This window comes from Martes martes (assembly GCF_963455335.1).
Source record: "Martes martes genome assembly, chromosome: 8".
NCBI lineage: Eukaryota > Metazoa > Chordata > Mammalia > Carnivora > Mustelidae > Martes > Martes martes.
Genome location: NC_137895.1, coordinates 70,200,729 through 70,222,936, shown reverse-complemented (window position 1 = coordinate 70,222,936; position 22,208 = coordinate 70,200,729). Strand labels below are relative to the sequence as shown.

Genomic DNA, 22,208 nt, shown 5'->3' with positions numbered 1-22,208 from the left:
AGGCTCTAGAAACCTGACCTGGAGCCTTTCAGAAAGGATCTTCTCTCAGGCTTTGTATGCATCATTGCTTAGCATCTTTCAACACAGGAGAGAAATTCTGGAAGAACCTAATGACTTCTAAAATTCCAAGGATAATGTCAAAAAGTAAAAAATTCTAGAATCCTTTGATGATATGTGGGGCCAGGATGTGAAAGAGAAGAAAGAGGACTTTGCTCTATTAGTGATTGCTCAGATTTTTTAGGACAAATATGCCCTTAGACCCACCAAAGTAGTGATTCTCTATAAAGAAATATCCCTATCTGACCTACAGTTTCAGAAGCTCCTAGAATTTTCTCGAATTCAGATGTTTGAAAGCATTGAGAGTTATGAACAAGAAAAGACTAGTGTTTTTCTAGACTGTCACAGGTGAGCATTCTGAATTTTTATCATGGGGGTAAAGCAAGAGAAATATGGGCCATATTCAAGAACAGGCCAAATATATCTTTAAGGAAAATGATGAGGTATTTCATTAAACATGAAAGCATCACCTTTCAAGCAGAGACAAACCACCAACTAAGGAAGAGTAAACCGGAAGGGGGGTCTCTTCAAATGTAATATGCATATTTCTTCTTTCAGCTCCTCTAGTTTGCATTTTGAAAACTGCTAAGAAGATTTTGTAGGGATGTGTGGACACACAAATACCCTTGATTAAATAATGGTCTTCTTCCACTTGGGATGGTGAATGGACAGAGCCCACAATATGGAATGGCAAAAGGGAATTAGCCCCAGAAAAGATGTACCATGTATATATATAAATTCAACGTATGACACCCTCTTTCTTCTTTTCCCTTTGCTACTACTTCTAAGTAATAGTTCGTATACATTGCCTCCATTTTCCTACCACACACTTGTCCATTCTTACACCTCATTTCTACTACTAAAGCTCCACAGAAGCCAGTCTTAAAAGGCCAACAGTGAGAAACTAAATGACAAATCTAGTAGCTTTGTTATTCCGGAATTGTTCATTTTCCTTTCTCTACCAGGTATCTCCCAAGAGTCTACCCTTAGTTCCATTCCATTTTCTAATAATATCACCATTATTCTAATTTAGGGCTTACAAACCTGCCATCCCCTTGCATGAAACACTCTGGTTCCAGTTATTAATATGGCTACCTCTTGTATATCATTTAGATCTCAGCTCAATTACCAGATCCAACCACCCAATCTAAGAAACATTGCCTTGCCATACCAGTCAATATTTATTAAATAACTCTAATTACATTTCATCAAATAACTTATCACTGTCTAAAATCATTTCATTCATTTCTCTCTTCCTTTGTTAATCCCCTCTCTCTTTCCTCTAGAATTTAGGGGGTCTATCTTTCTGGTTAATTGATATAGCCTCAGAAGTTAGCACCATGCCTGGCACATAAGAAACATTTGATTATTTGTTGAATAAATGAATGAAACTTATCTATCCCAGTGGTTTAAACTACCCTCTCTATGTAAATAAACTAAGAAATTTAGTTCAGCTCTCTTTTCCAAACCGTCAATTGGTATTTCTAGCTGTTTTTTTATATACCTCCAGTTGGATAACCTGCCAAGAGCTCTAATTAAACACTATTAAAAACCACCTGCTTTTCCAAATTTGCCCTCCTCCTGACTTTACCCAACACCCAGGCTCAACAACTTTCCTCATTCTTTTGTCCACTTAAAGAATTCGCCAATCATAATTTTCCCACTTGTTTATTCTTTTCTTCTCTTTTTCTGTGGTCATTAAGTTTAGATTCTAAACTACCTAGTTTAGATTCTCACTCCTTATTGAATTTATTTTAATAGGCATCTAACTAAACTTCCTGGGCTATCATTAATTTACTTCACTTGTTGAATCCTACTTATTCTTCAAAGTTCATACCAAGCCCCTGTTGAATGACATCTTTCATGGTATCTCTGACTGGAAATGCTCTCCTGACACACCACGATTCTATTTGGTGCTTCTCTCATGACCTAGCAGAACTTCACCTTGGTTATAATGACTTCCATGTTACATACCACTAAAGTAGTTGATAATCTTTTGGAGATCAAAGTGTCTGCTTCCTTTGTATCTTTCTCTTTTATTTATTTATGTGAGGTGGGAAGAAAGGTTTTTATTGATCTCTGTGTGCCTAAGAGGGTGTCCTATAAAGAGCAGGCAAAATGATGTCTAAGGAGTTTGTGTCCCCAGCTCCTACTCACCTGTTCTTGTTGCTGTTTGGCCAACTCCATTTGCTGTCGCTGTTTCTCAATCTGAGAAGCAGCTAGTTTCTTCTGCTCATCGTGGGCAGCCAGTAGCTGCTCCCGCAGACTGGTCAGCTGATTGATCATACCCATGAGCTGCCTCTCCTTCTCAGCTAGGCTTTCGGGAGTCCCTGAAAATAACATGGCAATAAAACACACAAGAAAAGGGAAGTGAGAAGAGAGTGATTATTCAATGACAATGATTCTGTTGTACAGAGAGCTATTCTAAATAGAAGGTTAACACACAAACACATGCTTACTTTCTTTCAGATTTTTTTTTACTCCATAGTGAGAAGTGATGGCTATTTTCCTTTTATAAAATATCAGAATGAACAAATATTTTGACTGTTTTTTATGTACATCAAGTAATAATCTATAGTTTTTAATTTTCACAAGTAAATCAAAAAATGGTTGGGTGAGCATCTACTATTTAGGTAGATGGGATCTGATGAAAATAAAAAGAAGCCTAGAGCTCAGCTTCTTGCCCTAAGTAGTTTTTTAAATCAAATTAAAGAGGCAAGACAAAAATATGAATATTTAATAACCATAATTACTAAGAGATCAAGTTATTATTATCAGTAATATGATTCTCCTTTTCTCAAAAAAGAATCTTGAAGAACTAGAACCAAGGAATTCTATATTAAAAAGGAGAAAAAATCTAGCCAATCAAATTTTAGACATTTTCTCATATGCCACTCAGAGGCTTTCTTCAAAAATAAGATATAAATAGCAGGGAAAATATTCAAGATTGAGGGTATAAATTCAGGCTATCATGAAATAATGAAATATGGTTGAAAAACTAAGAGATCACATTATAGCCACCAAAGATTATAGTTAAATTCAAGACTTGGAAAAGAAGTCACAGCAGTCATTTACAATTTAAAAAAAAAAAAAAAAAACCATGCTCAGGGTATTTAAGACATGCTATGAATCTTCTTTGTCAGGTTAAAATACTTATTTGATACACCAAAAATGTGAACTGTTCACTGAAACAGGAACAATATCACTTCTAATTGTTCTTTTAAGATTCACCAGATAGACAAGACCCCTATGGTAAAGTACTCACAGCAGGAGAGAACATACTTTTTAATTACAATTTTCACTTTTAATATAAAACACTAAGCACTATTTTAATAATGCATTTGCCACCTGTATATGTAATTAGATAGAAGGATCTGTTATAAACTCAGTCACCCGCCCCCATCCCACTATATTTCTCTCCAAAAATTTATGTTGAAAAAGCATGTGCTTTTTAGGAAGTCATAGCTATAGTTAGTGGCTTATAATTTTTACAGGCCCATTTGGGGATGGAAATAAAGTTTCTAATATAATTCAGATAGGCTAGAGAATAAATATCTAGAAAAGAAATTATGAGTGAATAGAAGTCAAGAATCATGCATTTTATTCTTTATTATGAATACCTAGCATTATTCAGGGCAGGTGCCCAATAAATTACTACTAATAATTCATTACACTTTAGATATTTGGATTCCACTGAGAAGAACACTTATTGTAAGAATAACAATAATATGATTGTTGCAATTAGAATTCTAAAAATAAATAATCTAAATATATACTGGGGAGTTTTTTAAAGAAAATATTAAAATGATGGTACAATGTGTATATCCACACATCATTAGAAACCACATTTGTAGGAATACCTACTTAGAAAAGTAATACACATCAGGCCTTATAATCCTCATTATTTTCAAGGGATAATTTCACTTATAAAAATCTAGCCCAGAGGTATCTGGGTGGCTCAGTCAGTTAAGCATCCAACTCTTGATTTTGGCTTAGGTCATGATCTCAGGGAATTGGGATTGAGCCTGGCATCAGCCTCTGTGCTGGGTGTGGGGCCTCCTTAAGATTCTCTCTTTCCCTTTCCCTTCTTCCTCCCTCTCTGAAAAACAAACAAACAAAAACAAACAAAAAACCTAGATGAAGAAAACTACAAGAAATGAAGATAAGTATTTAAAAATGTTTTAGGGGTGCCTGGGTGGCTTAGACGTTAAGCGTCTGCCTTCGGCTCAGGTCATGATCCCAGGGTCATTGGATGGAGCCCTGTATCCGGCTCCCTGCTCAGCGGGAAACCTGCTTCTCCCTCTCCTGCTCCCCCAGCTTGTGTTCCCTTTCTCACTGTGTCTCTCTCTGTCAAATAAATATATAGTATCTTTAAAAAAATATTATTCTTAAAAAAATTTAAAAAAGTTTTAAATGAAATATTAGAAACAATCTCAATGTCAAATGGGAATAATCAAGTAATTATGGAATATCCAGATTGTAGGGTATTTTGCATCCATGAAAAACCTATTTTTTAAGAATATTTACTGGTATGGAAACTTGTTCATAATATAAAGCTAGGTGAAAAAACTGGGTAGAAATAAACATTTGTGAAAAGGAAACCTACTGAATGCAAGAAAATTATATATCTGATAAAAGGTTGATATCCAACATAAAGAACTCAAACAACGCAATAGCAAACAAAACAAAATAAAACAAATAAATAAAATCCAATCCAATTTAAAAAAAAGGGCAGAGAATATAAATATTTTTCCAAAGAAGACATACAGAAGGCCAGCAGGTACGTGAAGGGATTCTCAGCATCACTAATCATCAGGGTAAGGCAATTTAAAACCTCAATGAGATCTCACCTCATACCTGATAGAATCACTATTAACTAAAAAGAAATAACAAGCATCAGCAAGAATGTGGGGAAAAGGGGACTTTTGTGCACTGGGAATGTAAATTGGTGCAGCTATTATGGAAAATAGTGTGAATGTTTTTCAAAAAATTAAAAAATAGAACTATCATATGATCCAGCAATTCCAGTTCTGGGTATTTATTCAAAGAAAAACGAGCACACTGACTTGAAAAGATATATGAGCCCCCATATATAGCAGCATTTTTTACAATAGCCATGATATAAAAACAGCCTATGTCCATTGATGGATCAATGGATAAAGAAGATACAGTGCATACACACACACACACACACACACACACACATACACACACACACATGCGCACACACACACACACACACACACACACACTGGAATATTATTCAGTGATAAAAAAGAATAAAATCTTGCTATTCGTGACAATACAAATAAACCTTACAGGCACTATACTAACTGAAATAAGTCAGACAAAGACAAACACCATATGATCTCAATTATATGTGGTATCTGAAAAAAAAAGAGAGAAACAAACAAAAATCCAACCTAATAAATTCAGGAACAGATTAGGTAGTTGCTAGAGGTAGGAATAAGGGGTGCGTGGGAGGGGTGCAAGGGGTCAAAACATACAAACCTTCAGTTATAAATAAATCAGTCATGGGGGTGTCATGTACAGCATGGTGACTATAGTCATAATACTGTACTGCATATGTGAAAGTTGCTAAGAAAGTAGGTCTTAAAAGTTCTCATCACAAGAAAAAAAAATTTGGAACTGTGTATGGTGATGGATGTTATTAAGACTTATTGTAATTATTTCACAATATACACAAATATTGAACCATTATATTGTATCCCTGAAACTAATACAATATTGCTTGTCAGTTATACCTCAATTAAAAAAAAGAAAGAAAATATTTGTATAAAAATCTCAATGTATGTACGTATCTATATTTATAGACAAAAAGACTAGAAAAATCCATCTATGTATTAATAGTGGTTACTTCCAGTTAATGGAATTACAAGCCATTTTAACATTTTCATACTTTTAAAGAAAATTTTCTAAATTGCATTATTTACATACTTAGAAAAATATATTTCATGTATAATATGTGGAAATATAACTTAGAAGTTTAAGGTGACATTATCCATTTACATAACTGGTGTAATACCAATGTGTAAAGAAATATATTTGTTTGTTGATGAGTATAAGCAAATATCATTTTGACATTCAGTATATGAAAGATTAACAAAATCCTTTTGTCTTCACTTATTTATATTTCAATGATTCTCAGATACACACTTTGTATATTTTAAACTTTCTGAGTCTTACAATGAATACTGTCTCAGAGTCAATGAAATATTAAGGTTTATGCCAACCCTGAGTTTGTCCTCCAGCCCCAGTCACTTACTTATAGATGCAGAACAGATATCTCTGAGTGCAGATCTCAGTTTTAAAATTCAACATGTATAAGGTGGGGCTCTGCCTTTTACCCATTTTTTAAAGAATTATCACTCAACCAACATTCTAGGTTAGAAATATTAACATCATCCTCAATTCTCTTCTCAACTACCCATCCTCCTGTATGCATTATATCAACAAGTCGTGGTAATTTTTTTTCTCAAAATAGCTTTGTGGCAGTTTTAATTTTAATTAGTCAAATGCATTTCTGCAATATTATTATGTTCACATGAGTAAATAACCAGTGATAACAAAAGGGTATACAGTGAAAGATCTCTGAATACTGTTCCTTCAGAGTAATAATAACTGCAATTATTGTTATTATCATACTCTTGTAAATGTAGATTCAAGCATATATCAGAATACTTCTATACTTGTCTACCAGAGCTGCTGTAACAAAGTACCACAGATTGGGTGGCTTAAACAACAGAAATTTATATTTATTGACTAGAAGTCCAAGATTAAGTTGTCAGCAGGTTGTTCCTTCTGAGGGTTATGAGAGAAGGAGCTGTTCCAAACATTTCTCCTTGGCTTGTAGATGGCCATCTTCTTCCTGTGTCTTCATGTCATTTCCTCTTCTTATAAAGACAGCAGTCATATTGAATTAGGATTCACCCTAATGGCCTCATTTAAACTTAATTACCTCTATACAGACCTTATTTCCAAGTACAGTCATATTCTGAGGTACTAGATGTTAGAACTTGAACATATGAATTTTTAGAGGGTTACAATTCAAGCCACAACAATTTCCTTTACAAAAAGGACACCAGGGCATAAATGCCGTTTTAACAACTGAAACACCCAGGCACCACTTAAATGCTGTTTTAGAGTATGTGGGGAGAACTCTTGTTCCAGCCTTCCTTCCTCATCTCCACAGACATTTTTCATCTTTTCACGAATTGCTGTAGCAATCTGGGGCCTGAACTCACACCCTAAGATCAAGACCTGAGCTGAGATCAGGAATTGGACACTCAATGGACTGAGCCACCGAGGCACCCCTGGAGTCTTTAAAAGAACTTCCTGTCACTAATTTTTGTCTCTACAAGCCTATCTTCAAACTGGCACCAAAATTATCTTCCTAGAAAAACAAATCTTCTCACGTAACTACTGTTTAAACACCTCCACTTTTTCCTCATTGTCTTTGGATAATATGTCAACTCATTCTTAAGAATGAATAAGCTCCTTCTAATTATGATCCAACCTCTCACTTCCTTTGTTCATCCTAAATTCTAGTCATAATGAATTTTCTACCATCCTCCACAAAGGACACCATCCTTCATAAGTGTCTTACCTTGGCCATCCCCTCTCTAAACATTCATTCTTCATGTTCCAGGTCATGTGTCTTGATCTTTAAGACTCATATACTGACTCTCACTAATAACAGTTGTTCCCTTCTTCTGGAACTCACACAGTGGATATCTTTATCATATTATTTAATCATTATATTATAAATCTTATTTTCACATTTGTTCCGTAAAGTTAGCAGAGATAGCTGTGACTGCAACAATTGTAAATTACCAACTCTTATACCCTCATTACCTACTAGAAGACCTGGCATATAGCAAATTATCTAAAATTTTAAGGCTAAATCACTTCCCTTTAAACTACTTTCAGGTTTAGGAATGCCATAGAGCTAAGAGAAATGGGGAGATGTATTATCTTACATGAGTTACACTAAAGTTCTGGTTTGGGCTTAAGAGTTGAGCCAAGGAACTTAAGATTTGCAAAAGAAAATTTCCCCACTTTTATAAAAGTACTAAATTAAGATGGAGTAAGCTCTACAGCTTCATCTCTAAATCATCATGGTGTTCATAATAATTCTGTCCCAGTGTGTGGGGAAGGTACAATAAGTGGTCTATGAATACTAGAGAAACTAGTAAAGAGTCACAAAATAATCTGACTTTAAGTGTGTGTGTGTGTGTGTGTGTGTGTGTGTTGTGTGTGTGTGTGTGTAAACAACATCACTGGAAAACCCAGCAGACTCCCAAACAAAAAGAGGAGCTACTGTTTCTTCACTCAGATTTAGATTTTTGAGAATCATACAAGTATCAAGCACTATGGGGGCGCAAGCTTGTACCTATGGTCTAGTTCAAGAGATTCAGATAGCTAATGGTATGAGTTCATGTTTGTGTGTGCCAATGATAGTAATTTATTTCCATGTTTCATTTGTTTGCACTCTTAAGTGTTTTAATCTATGCTAGTCCTGCTTCAATTCCCTTGGAATTAGGGATTATTGAAGTAAGAGGCAAACATCTTCTGTTTCAGTTCTTCCTACTGCCTGATAACTCTAGTCATGGTAATTGAGAGGTTGCTGTAGTCCTGTATGTTCCACAGAAGTACAGGTCAGAACATTCTTTAGTGTAATGTGACACAAGTCGTGAAGGAAGGGAACCAGGTTTAGTTATACCCCCTTGGTAAGAGATATCACTATCCATATATTGTTATATTCTTTCACCTTCCTCATTTTTCATATCTAATTCATTGGGAATCCTGTCAACTCTCAAACACATAAATTAGTCCATGAGTCTTTATTTCTAGTACAATCTCTTAATCCAGGCCATCATAATCTCTTGTCTTCACTACTACAATTGTTTTCTACCCATTCTACCTGCTTCAACTTCTCCTACCAGAAGCTATTCTCCAAGCAAAAGTTCAGAGGGATCCATTTATTTTTTTTTCTATTTTATTCTATTTTTTTCTTTTCAGTGTTCCAACATTCATTGTTTATGCACCACACCCAGTGCTCCATGCAATATGTGCCCTCCTTAATACCCAGCACCAGGCTCACCCAACCCCCAATCCCTCTCCCCTCCAAAACCCTCAGTTTGTTTCTCAGAGTCAGAGGGATCCATTTAGAAAAGTAAATCAGATTATGTCACACACCTGTTTAAAATCGTTTCATAGCTTACACTGCACAGAGAATAAAATCCAAACTCCCTACGTTAACAAAGCCCTGAATGATCTAGCTCTCATCTTCTCTGGCATCATCTCTTCCATTTCACTTTTGTAAAAGTGCTTCAGTCACCTGGCCTCCTTTGAGTTCCTCCAGTACCAATACACAAAGTTTAAATGTGTTCAAGAGCATTTTTTAAAAGTTGTTCTCATATTAGAGTCTTTGCGCTCCAATTTTTTCCCATGGAAAAGTCTTGTCCTAGATCAAGATTTCTCAGTCTTGGCACTGTTGATATTTTGGATTAGACAGTTCCTTTTCTGGGGACTGTGCTGAGCAGCATCTCTGGCTAGATGCTAGTAGCAGTTCCCACCTAGTGGTAATAACCCAAAATGTTTCCAGACAATGTCAAATTTCCCCTGGTAGAGAACCCCCTCAAATGATGGACTTTTCTCTTTCATTCCTTTTGCATATACCCAAAGAGTTTGTTCTATGTCCCTCACACTATTCTAGGTGTTGGGGATACCACAGTGTCTAGGCCAGACAAAAATGTCTCTGCTTAAGAGACCTTACATTTAAATGGAAAAGATAGCAAATTATCAGATCCAGCCAGATAGTAATTTAGATGTCAACTCCTCAGATGGTCTCTCTTGAACAATGAAATTAAGGAAGCCACAATCTCACTTTCGGCCACATCATTTAATTTTTATTCTATTCATAGTAGTTAACACCATATGCTGTATTTTATCAACATAGTCATTTAGTTATTGACTCTTCCACAGAGTATATGCTTTATGATAGCAGAATACTAGTTTGTTTTGTTCAATGCTGGATGCCCAGCATCTACAGAGTAATGCCTAGGACAAAGCAAACATCCCATCACAACTTGTTAAATAAATAAAGTAAACTTCATGAGAACAGAGAAAAGTCCTTGATTGACTGATAATGTGCAACTCTATGCATAAGGAAAACCCTCCTCAGGATGACTCAAATTGAAAATGGTCTTGGACACATTTAAAAATAATAATAAAAAAATCTGTGGAAGCTGACATTTCCCCAATATTGTTTTATTCCACTCAAATGAAAAAGATACATGGCTTGAAATTAAATGATCAAAATCAAAGTAAATTGCTAGGCGTTATTATCCAAATAAAGGAAAGGTAAGAGTAAAGTTACTCAAGAAGAAGGGGAAAGGCCTAGAATTTTGAGACACTAAAAGTAAACTGGGGATTATGTTTCTTCCTTCAAAAATTTACCACAAATTTAATTCTTTGTTACAAAGCAACAGCCAATCTTTTCAGGGTTTTGTTTGTTTGTTTGTTTTCTCCCTTCAGCAATTGGTGTTAGACTATCAGTATTATGATTTGGATTAGGCTTTATTTTATTTTATTTTTTTTTTAAAGATTTTATTTATTTATTTGACAGAGATCACAAGTAGGCAGAGAGGCAGGCAGAGAGAGAGGGGGAAGCAGGCTCCCTGCTGAGCAGAGAGCCCGATGCGGGGCTCGATCCCAGGACGCTGGGATCATGACCTGAGCCGAAGGCAGAGGCTTCAACCCACTGAGCCACCCAGGCGACCCTAGACTTTATTTTAATTTTTTTTTTAGTGGAAATATTGTTGTTCTCAACTGGTACTCCACTTGAAGAATCTAAATATCATTAGTTGTCCTGCCTTTAAAAATTCTGCCTAATGAAAGGGGCTCTACTATACGGTAAGCTTTAAAAGGGCAGAAACCTGTCTACTCTACTTGCTACCATTCTATCTCCAGAACATAGCACATAGCAAGACAACAATATTTGTTAAATGAACTAAAAATATAATGAATAAAAACTAACTTAAATTAATCTAAATGTACAACTAAAGCTTTTTTCAGTGACACTTTTTTTTTTTAAATTAACATAGAATGTATTATTTGTTTCAGCGGTACAGGTCTGGGATTCATCAGTCTTACATAATACCCAGGGCTCATTACAACATATACTCTCCCCAGTGTCCATCACTCTTATTGAACAAAAGAGAAAAGGCAGATTCCCTCATCAAAGGTATTAGTGGCATCATTCCAATTCATTAAAGGAGTATTTGTTGGGTTAGCCAATTTATAAACATCTATGAATTGGTCTTTTTCATTAAGAACAAATTTAATCAAACTTTGATAAAATTTAGCTACCTACCCTTTACTGCTACATAATACCCTGAGAGGTTAGAGTCAATTAAAATTATATAAGGAATACCATTATTTATTACATGATGGAATAAAGTAACTGATATTCTACCTTACCCTGCCAATACTATACATATTCTTACCTTACAGATTTCTATAATTATTTTGAAAAAAAAAACAGTGGTTTTTGGTTTTTTGCTTCAAAGATCTTAAAAAGAGGGCTTCAGCCTAGATTTCAATATATCTACTATAGGAAGTTTTCAGTTATAAGGCAACTGACATAAGAATGAAATGGAACATTGACAAACAGCTATGATCTTTACCATTGTTATCCTATGGTTGATGCTTTGCTTCTGAGATATTATAAACAAGATGTGTGCATTATCACTTTTGTAGTGAAAGCAAGGGTTGTTCATGTTCCTTTTTTTTTTCTTACTCTATACTATTTCTTATTATGAATATTTACCTTTAATGGAAATTATAATTTTACAAACTTTTTCCAAGATTATTCCATCCACCTCCTTGGCTATTGAATTTAAAATGTAAAAACAAAACAAAACAAAACAAAACAAAACAAAACAAAACCAACAAAAAAAAAACGGTTGTTGGGTGTTTTGTTGTTGTTTTGTTTTTAAAGATTTTATTTATTTATTTGACAGAGAGAGACACAGCAATAGAGGAAACACAAGCAGGGGGAGTGGGCGAGGGAGAAGCAGGCTCCCCATCGAGCCGGGAGCCCGATGCAGGACTCGATCCCAGGACTCTTGGGATCATGAACTGAGTCGAAGGCAGACGTTTAATGGACCAAGCCACTCAGGTGCCACGTGGGTTTTTTTTTGTTGTTGTTTAAATCACATTAACTTTGCCACATTTACAGACTTTAATGTAATCAATAACAATCTTCTCAAAACAAGGCATTTTTATGGTCATCCTTTCATCGAGTAAAACAGGGTCCCAAACTTTGGGCCAATGGTAAATGAGTAGTATGCAAGGGAAAGGTAAATATATACATAAGCTAACAATACAAAACAGTGTGTGGGTGTGCTAAGGGACAGATCTAAGCACAGAACAGAATATCCTGACTGCATCTCAGAGGGCGCTGCATCCAGCTGTGTTGGGTCTGGAAATGTTTTCAAGTTTTAAAGGATTTTAGAGATCATCCATTCCAACTTTACTGAGGAGAGACTGCCAAGCACCATGCAAAGAGCACAGGCTTTGAAGACAGGCAGGATTAGGTTCACATCTTGACTCTGTCACAACTCAAGTATGTGGTTTTGGATAATTAATCTCTCTCTCCTCTCTCTTTCCTCTCTCTCTCTCTCTCTCTCTCTCCCTGTCTCCATGTCTTACTATGTAAACTGGGAATAAAATGTTTCTGTCACAATAATTTTGTAAGGAAAATGCTTACAAGGTGCCTGTACGTAAATGGGCATGTAATCAATAGTAATCTGTAACTGTTTTTTAAAAGAGCAGAGGAGGTAATAAACGAAAAAAGAGTTAAACTGATTTCCACAAGTCCTTGGAAGAATCGCGGCAACATGACACTAGTTTTGCTTTTTTTGTTACATCATGCTTCCCTAGGAAGAAAAGTGGAGTTTAAAAGAGGAGAGAGTTTCAGGTTAATTCCATCATCTAATAATTTGCATAGTATACGTTTTGGAGTCCATATCTACAAGAAAAAAAAATTATGGTTTTAAAATTATTTCAATTTTAGAATCTTCACATCCCTTGCACAAATGAATACTTATTAAATGAATGAATGTATTTTTAAATGAGAAGAAAATGTTGAGGAAGGCATATTTTCATTTTCACATACAGAATCAGATTTAATATGTAAGAGCATCTGTTTAAAACATGAATTATTGGGGCACCTGCATGGCTCAGTTGGTTAAGTATCTGACTCTTGATTTTGACTCAGGTCATGATCTCACCTGTCACGCAATGAGCCCTTCATTGGGCTCTGCTCAGTGGGGAATCTGCTTGAAGATTCTCCCTCTTTGCCCCTTTCCCTATTTGCTCGCTCTCTCTACAATAAAATAAATAAATCTTTTAAAAATTTAAAAATAAAAAATAAAACATGCATCATTAAGTACCTTCTTTGAAAGGTATCTAAAACTTCTTAATTCGTGGACTAGATCATCAATACAGAAATCAATGAGATCCCGTGTCTGACCATTCTCTTTCCATCACTTACTATGTTTATACACTGGCATAAAGCCTCTGGCATTCTGGGACAGAGCAAGTCGCTGATGGGCAGAAAGGAGAAAGTCACTTTTTTGCTTTTACAGACCTTGCCAAACTTATTTTAAAACCTCATATGCTGTGGACTGGTAGTCTTTCTCCGGTTCTCACAAAGTAGGTTTTTTTTTTTGTTTTTTGTTTTTTGTTTTTTTAAGTGAACACATTACTCATAAGCAACCACAGAGGAACTATAAAACAAGCTTAGTAGATTAAAAACATTAAGCATTCACTTTATTTAGAAGTAAATGCCTATATGTTATGAACCTTCCTCACGGCTGACTCTTGCAATGAACAAATTTCAGACGCAACAGTTCCCTCAAAAAGTAATCAACATTTCCAACCCCTTTATAAAAATGTGCAGACATATTTTTTAGGTTAAGGTGCAAATGAAATAAGTCACAAAGTTATTATTAGCAAAACCTGTGATTCTTAAATAGTTTTCTTGATTTTAAAAGAAAGGATTTAAAACAGCTTTCGAAGTGTTACAAACCCTTACATACCTAAACTGGGATTTTAGTTTCCATGTTTCAAATTTAAAAATTCTAAGGATCCCTTACTAGATTTATTACCTGGGACCTGATTCTTACTCCACGCCTGCTTGTTTACAAATTCTCTAATGTTATTTAAACAGGATTATCTCTTTTAAGCCACATACTGAATCCATATATCTCTTTTATCTCAAAATGTTATGTCACCCACCAGAGGATCTCCTTTAACCCACATGTTGAATCTAAAAGCATGTATTTATCCTGAGTTCTAAGCAGCCAAAGTGTCACTGAATAGGTTATTTCCTCGAATCTGTTACTGGCATTCTAGAGCGGTCGGGTGTTTGCCTTTATGTTCCATCTTCTAGAAAGAACAAAATTACAGCTTTTAAAAAAGCCATTTTTTTATTATACCAACTGCAGCTGGCATTTTTCTGAATACCGGATATAACACTTTCCCGGCCTAAATTAATGCCTTCTGAGCACGATGAGAAAGGGTCTTCCAGGGATACCAGTGGGAAAGAAACCAGGCTCTGAAGAATTCTTTACATAAGGCAGGTGGGGAAACTGATCTGGCCTCACCTGAGGGACCTACAGAGGAAAGCTTTTCTAACTTCACCAAGATAGAATTGTGAGAATTCTGCATGCAGATTTTTTGGTCACAATTCTACAAAAAAAAAATTTAAGTCCATAAAATACGAACTCTGCAAGGGCTTTATTGAAAAGCAAATGATCTGTTTAGATGAGTCAAAGCTGCCATGGGTCCCCAGATACTGTGCTCAGGTGAGGTGCCAAGGCAATGACCTTCAGGGATGGAACTTCATGCGAACTAAAACAACGTGTGACAGTCCCGGTTGCCAACGGGAGGGCAGACATGGTTTTGTCCCCTTCTCAGGAGCTATGAGGCTCTAAGAGGCATTTCTTCACCTCTCACACAACCCTTACTCAGTGCTTCTGCTATAGGTAACAACAAAACATTCTGTAAGCGGACCAGTCGCACAAGATAGCTGACTGGTGAAGAACGAAATAATTTCTTCAGGCAGCTCATCAGTGGATACACATGTATTGATGGCTGACCAAGCTTTTCAGCCAAACGGTTTCATTTTGCAAAACTGGATCTGGTGTCTTTTTTGGATGTTCTTTAGAGGGTTGTCTCAAATGTAACTTTAAAACCTAATTACTTCACATTTCCAAAGTACCAGACCATAAAATGGCATAAATTCTAACAGGTGAAATAATCTAACATGAAAAATAATTTTATGCTCTCAGAAGTGGATGACCTTTACTAACCCACATTGTTTCTTGAAAAATGAGATTGACTTTAAGTGGGTATGACAACTATTTACGGATAGCTAAAATATCCAAACCAAATGGTATTTATCTCCCCTATTTTTAAAAGTTTATCGTTTCAACTTTTTAAACAGTAATAGCAAGAAACCCTTCTTTGAACTTTGCCAAACTATAATATTAACCGTTGTCCAAATGCCCTGAAAGTTACTCACATGCAACAACTTGAAGCTAGTGCTTGGGAACTGTGCTCTGCCCTCACTTGTCTACAGTTTTAGATATTCAAGAATGGACGTGCTCATGCTCGTGCACACGCGCACGCACACACACAGTCATTCACTCACACATTTTCTGGAACTAATTAAAAGTTAAATGAGAACTGACCAGGGTAAACAGAGGAGAAAAGTTTCAATTGACAAGACTTGGTAAATACTGTGAAGGCTGTACATGTCCTAACATATGCAAAGAGTCTATTAAATATACTATTCTCAATTATCATTAATCATCTAATAGTTGAATAAGTTCATATTTCCAGATTTAAAAAAAAAACAACTCACACTTATCTTTCCCTATCTCAACTCAAAACAGTGAGCACATACAGGAGACTTACACCTTTATTCGCTTCATATTTGAAAAAAAAAAAAAAAGGCTGCGAAACAGCTAAGCCATTGTTCTCACATAACTTCTGAGGTGGCATGAAAACCACATTCCTGGGCATGGCATAATCATAGTGTCTGACCCCCCAAGAACCATTAAGTCAAATTCATTTACCCCCAGAGGGCTACACACTATTGTATCCTTTCCACTTTCTCGCCACCTATGAACAATGGAGAGTAATTGCTACTGTCACGGGCAGTCAGTAGGAAAAGTAAGCCAGCGCCGTTTTCCCAGTTTTCTGCCAAACCTATCCAAGCACCTAATAACCATGCCCCCAACAGAAGAAAGATCCACAGTTGCTTTTTAAATGCATCAGAAAACAGCCTTCTGAACAGAACCAGAGGACAATAACCAAACTTATGCTCTGAACGTGAAGCTTAAAAAACTCAAAATTAAAGACGGGACTTCTTTTGACCGTACTGCAGCTTCCTGAACTAACCCCACAGGCAAGCCTGAAAGGAGAGCGGAGCTGCTTTCCTCCAAGCTTATCATCACTGCTGGGGCTGCTTTTAAGTCTGACTTGTGAAGAAAACGAGGGAGGGAAAAATGTTTGTCCTCCAATGGAACGAGATCACAAGGCTTGGAACAGGCGGTCTTCTCTGCTCTACTCTCAGTTATCACCTAGGTCAGAGGAGAATAAAGAACCTTGGAGAGAACACATCCTGTATCTCGGGTGCAAATGGGTTAAAAATCCAACATAATAATATAAAGGATGTGCTGCCTCGGAAGAGAAATTTCTCTGTTCTGTTTAAACTTGGTCTTCAAGCTCTTTAAGGCATATAAAGTGTTATCTGTTTGAATTTGATTCCATTATAGATTTTGGTTACTGAATGTGTTCATTAGCACCATCCACTCTCTCACCACCAAGGCAAACTTCATCATAACCTGAATATATGTAAACTTCAAACAGAATGGATGAAAAGTGAAAGGCTCAGTCCAGCATTTTCTGGAAGTTTCCAAATGCTGGGATGCTAGTGTCCTGTCTTTCTGCAGGAAGCTCCAGTGCAGTAGAGCCTTAAGAAAGACAATCGCCTTTTTCATCGGGAGAACACGTGCCCATACATACATATGCAAAAAAGTTATTTATACACATATTTCTACATGTATATTAATATAAATCTGGTGATATTTTAAATATATTCAGCTTCTACCAAAAAATATAGAGTAATATATAACTAAATATTTTAATATTGATGAATAAGTATTTTTTTCTCAAAATTAATCCTTTAGAACTCAGAATCAAGCATGTTATTGGCAACAAATAGAAAACCATAGACTACCTACTTACTACGCTTTGAGAAAACACACTTTAAAATGAACTGAAATGACCATTTATCTCTATTTTTTATATGAGAAATTAAACCCTCTCCCACTGTAATTAGTAAAAGTTTATTAATATATGAATATTCAGTATCACAAAGTCCACATAGACTTTTTCTCTTAGTTGTATGTAGTGTCGGATTCAAATAAAACAAAACCAAAAATGTTGCTCTCGTTAGTAAAAAACAACCTTTTATGAAGCTTTCTCCATTCATCATTTCTAGTTTTAAGGGTAGATTATGTACCTACACACTTCTAATACGTAGAATGCATAAAATCATCTCATAACGGGCAGTTTTTAACCCTGAAAGAAATACATTCTTACTTACAAGGTAAATCATTTAAATTTTTTTTTTAAATGATGAAAACCAAAGCCTTTTGAAGATACAATGGGGGTGATTCTATTAAACTGACATTCCATTTATGAATAAGGCACAAACAAAGAGGAAACAAGAACCCTGATCCATCCACTTTCAAGCTAGAAAAAAGAAACACCAAAGACAGAGAATGCATGGGGCAGGAGGGGACGCAGGGGGAGAAGCACTTTATCACCGTTATATTTCAAAACATAAACTTCATTTTTGTACATTTTGCATCAAAATAATTGCAGATAACATTACCTTTTATTTCACCAAAGTTCCCTGATCCCATTGCAAGAAGTTTGTCTTTCCAGTCCTTTGAGAGTAGCTTTTCAATACTGGGGGTTTCTAAGTAAAGGAAAAAAAAAAAAATGTAAGCAAATCAACATGACTATCTTTATAATGCAGCTCATTAAAAGTCTATCTGCTAAAAATAAGGCCATCCCTATCCGGGCCCCAGTTCATAATGACTTCATCAACAAACTGATAACAGGGGGGAAAAAAAAATGTGTTTTGTCACCTGCTGTTTCAAAATCATTAGCTTTTTCCTCTTGCGGAACAAAGCCGTACTAATTCTTTATGACAATGGGTACATATAAACCTGCAGTTCATTGTTTTTCAATTTGGTGAACAAATTCCTGCTATAATAGATGCTTGTCAATTTCAGGGTGTTAGTGTGCAGTCAAAAAATAATTATGTTGATAAAATGCAGAGCAAAAAAAAAAGGCAAAGAATTAGCTCTTAAATCTGCTACATGTAATTATATCCCTCTGTGTGTTTACAATTACATCCACTTTATAATATGTGTTTAACATCGTATGGTGGTAAGCACACTGTGGAAAGATTTGCCAGTACCGTGAACGTTTAAAAAAAAAAAAAAAAGGAAGAAGTTGGTATAAAACAAGCTTTACAAAGATTGCAAAATCTAGAAAAGTGAGTAATGCCTTTAATGGAAACCTATTATTTGCTTATTTCAGATTTGTCTCACATTCTTTTAAAATGCCCAGTACTGAGACAAGGCACATATATTTTAAAGAGCAAGGTTATGTTTTACTCTGATATTTGTTTCTATGCATCACATGGTTTTTGACCTCTTCTTTTGTGTTGAATTTTAATGTATAAGTAAACATAAATGCTAATAAAACTCCCAAACATTAAACTCAATTCCAAACAATGTAATTGTATATTCTTGTCAGCGTTTAGATGGGTACACAATTACAATGGCTTTCAATCCCACGATTAGCACTGCATTCAGTGAGAAAATGGAGTGTACTAAAAGATAAGTGTCCCAGTATGCTCCATCTAAATAACAATACCCACACTTATTATCTGGATCTAAGACATACCCTGCCATTCTCCACATTGGTGTTTATGTGTATTTGTGTTTGTTCCGACATTTGTTTACCCCCTACTAGGAGCATAAAGGGAGTACATGTTAACTTATCAAAGGGACCGTCTGGCCTAGAGACCATAAGATTATTAGAAACTGGTTCATTTTCCCCACAGTGAAATGCATTTTAAGGCATCATCATCATCTTTGGCTAATGCTATCTACTTCTCTCAGTCCTCCATCTTACAGCCATTGGCTGTCAGAGTCACAAAGCCCATGCGGAGTTTTCAACAAAGTGGAGGTGAAATTTCCTTGGAAAAACCATGACAATATGGAATTTTTTTTTTTCAGATGTCAAAAACTTCTGGAAAATAAAATGGTGAAAGGCTCTGAGTGGTTAGTGCTTCACATAGTCTGCAGTCTATACATATGGTGCATACACACACACACACCCCTACCACTATTACTGTGTACAGATTTACTATGCAATTTACTACGGAATGTGTAAGATGTGTTTTTTTTTTCCTTTGTTACAAGGTATCTCCATTTCTTACATTTTAAGGAAGACAGATCTTAAGAAGTTACTTTTTCTTAAAATCTCTCTCTTTCTGTACCATAGTGGTTTTAAAAATGGTAATGACAACTCTGAGTAATAAAACGGCTTAAATCTCTTACTGTAATCAATATTTCTGTTCATTGAGGCTTTGAAAGTAACTTTAAAACACTTCTGCACGGATTTCCAATGTTTCTACATCCCCAGTAAATGCTTCATGAGCGAAATCATTTTTAAACCTTATCAGAGTAGGTCAAACAAACACCACTGTTTCTTTTTTCCAGCACTCCACAAAAATTCTTGAGTAGCATGTAAACAGGGCACAGCCAATACGGTATTTGCAATAGAGTACTGTCAGTCATTAAAAGCTAACAAACCTTTGCAAAGCAGGAATGCAGCAATAGAAATCCATTGTGCACTAACAATGGGCCCCTGAACCTCCCGGCACCAAAAGCAGACCATTTTACTTTTAAGGCTATTGTCTGCAAAGTCCATGACAAAGCTTTTCCCCTGCAGCTAGACAAAATATTCACTGTAGTGTGCTCATAAAGAAACAGAAGTCTTCTGTCTAAGTTGCAGAGTTAAAGTAAAAGCCGCCAGAATTCTGAAACCTGCAGAACATTCCTGGCCTCTTTATTAACTTACATAAAGATAGAAGGCTCCTATACAGAGCCACTTTTTTTTTTTTTCTTTTTCAAGTACCTGACTTTGAATAGACACTACAGAAAAATGAGTAAAACTTCTTAAAGACCAAATAATTTGGAAGATGTAAAATCAGAAACATATCTAACCCGGGGATGTCATGTCTGTGGATGAAGAAAGACACTAATATTTGCAACTTGGATGAGGTATACATTTTAAATGCAGATTCAAGAAACATTTATCGAGCAGCCCATGCGCCAGGAACTGTGTTAGATGCTTTTTCCTGTTGGTAGTCTCTCATTTAACATAACCGATACCTGAAGATTCAGATTGTGTTATTACATCCACCACACAGGTTAAGAACAAAAGCAGAAAAAAAAAGGGACTTGTCTGAGGTCTTACAAAATGTAATGGGCAGAGCTGACTTTTTGAAGTAAGATTTTGTTTTTTGTTTTGTTTTGTTTTATTTTGCCTACAAATTCCGAACTCTCTTGTCAACAATGAAATGATAATGATAGCTACTATTTTGAGGGCTAAGTGCTAAGCAGTGTACCAGGTCCTTTACATGTGGTATCTCAAACTTCTCATAATAATCTTCTGAATTAGATATTTCCCTAAGCTTTGGTTTCTTAAGTGGTAAACAAATGCACCAATACCTAATTCAGAAGATTATTTTGAGAAGTTACCCATAGGGAGCTAAGTTCAACCTAGTGGATCCCAAAGTCAGGAGGACCAAAAGCATATCATTTCACCCACTTCACCTCTTTATCTGAACTACTATAAAATAAAGAGCTTGAAGGGAATCCACATCCAGTATTCCTCCAACGGCTACTGTCTCCACTGGTCTTTCATGAAGAGGTGGTTAAGAAATGATTTCACCATGGATGCTAACGAAGACGGTTAACGATGAGTTCACAAAGGTCATAATGAACACAGTGGATGCACGGTACCAATGACTGAATTTCTCTGAAAATATAAATGACTAGAGAATATAAATGACAAGAACTGTAAAAGACCAAATGGCAAAATCCCAATATTTATAATACACCTGTTCATTAAATGTGTGAATGTGATTAGAGTGAAATTTGACACAATTATGTAAGTGTTGCTTCAGTGTTTATGGACTAAAAGAGATAGTAGTTATCTGTTAAATATTCCATTTTCTAAAATGAGATTTTTTTTTAATACATGTAGAATTGTATTTTATACTGTGAGTAGGTATAGTATGTTTGTGGACATACTTATTTTCCAAAAGTTCAAATTCTGGATTATCCATCATTTTCACATTAAGATGTGCCACAGTTTTATTATAAGCACCTTTAAAGATTTTCCTGAGACCAACAGTGAAGTATCGCAACTACCATCAAAATGAAAACTAGTGCTCCCTATATTAAAATAAATGTGAGACATAATAGTACCTCTTATTAGTTGCACAGTATTTCAGTTTATATAATGCTGTCAGATACAACAGGATTGTCAATGGTATGCATTGTTATCACACCCATTTTGCAGATGAGAAAACTAAGGCTCAGAAAAATGTTCTTCCCAGCATCACCTAGCCAGAGAGTAGAACAGAGGGAATACAAAGCCAGGGCCTTTTAATTCAGGGATCTCCTCCTTTAAGGGAAAGATATATGTGTACATATTTTAAAATTTTTTAAAAAATGGTAAGAAATAACCTATAAGATAAATTAGAGGGTGATGACAGATATCCTAATCAGTCAATCCATTAATATTACGATTACTCTAATTGGATTACTTTTGTCTCTTTATGCTATCAGGACCCTTTTGATATGTTTGCTTGATTTTCCTTCCTCACCCTTGCCTCTTTTGCTCACATATGTTTCTTCACATCAATGCCTATGGCAATCCCCACCAGTGAATGGCCC

At 35.6% G+C, this 22,208-nt stretch overlaps 1 protein-coding gene across 6 annotated transcripts in view; it reads right to left on the bottom strand.

Annotated features, from left to right (window-relative positions):
* The window catches only part of SOX5 (SRY-box transcription factor 5), a 977,646-nt gene that overhangs the window by 197,846 nt on the left and 757,592 nt on the right, over nt 1-22,208 (bottom strand). For all 6 annotated transcript variants that reach the window (XM_080810710.1, XM_080810707.1, XM_080810708.1 and 3 more), the window contains 2 exons: nt 18,056-18,142; nt 2,215-2,387 (listed from right to left, as the gene is read on the bottom strand). In XM_080810710.1, the coding sequence (XP_080666836.1) occupies nt 2,215-2,387; nt 18,056-18,142 (260 nt within the window). The remainder of the gene's footprint in view (nt 1-2,214; nt 2,388-18,055; nt 18,143-22,208) is intronic.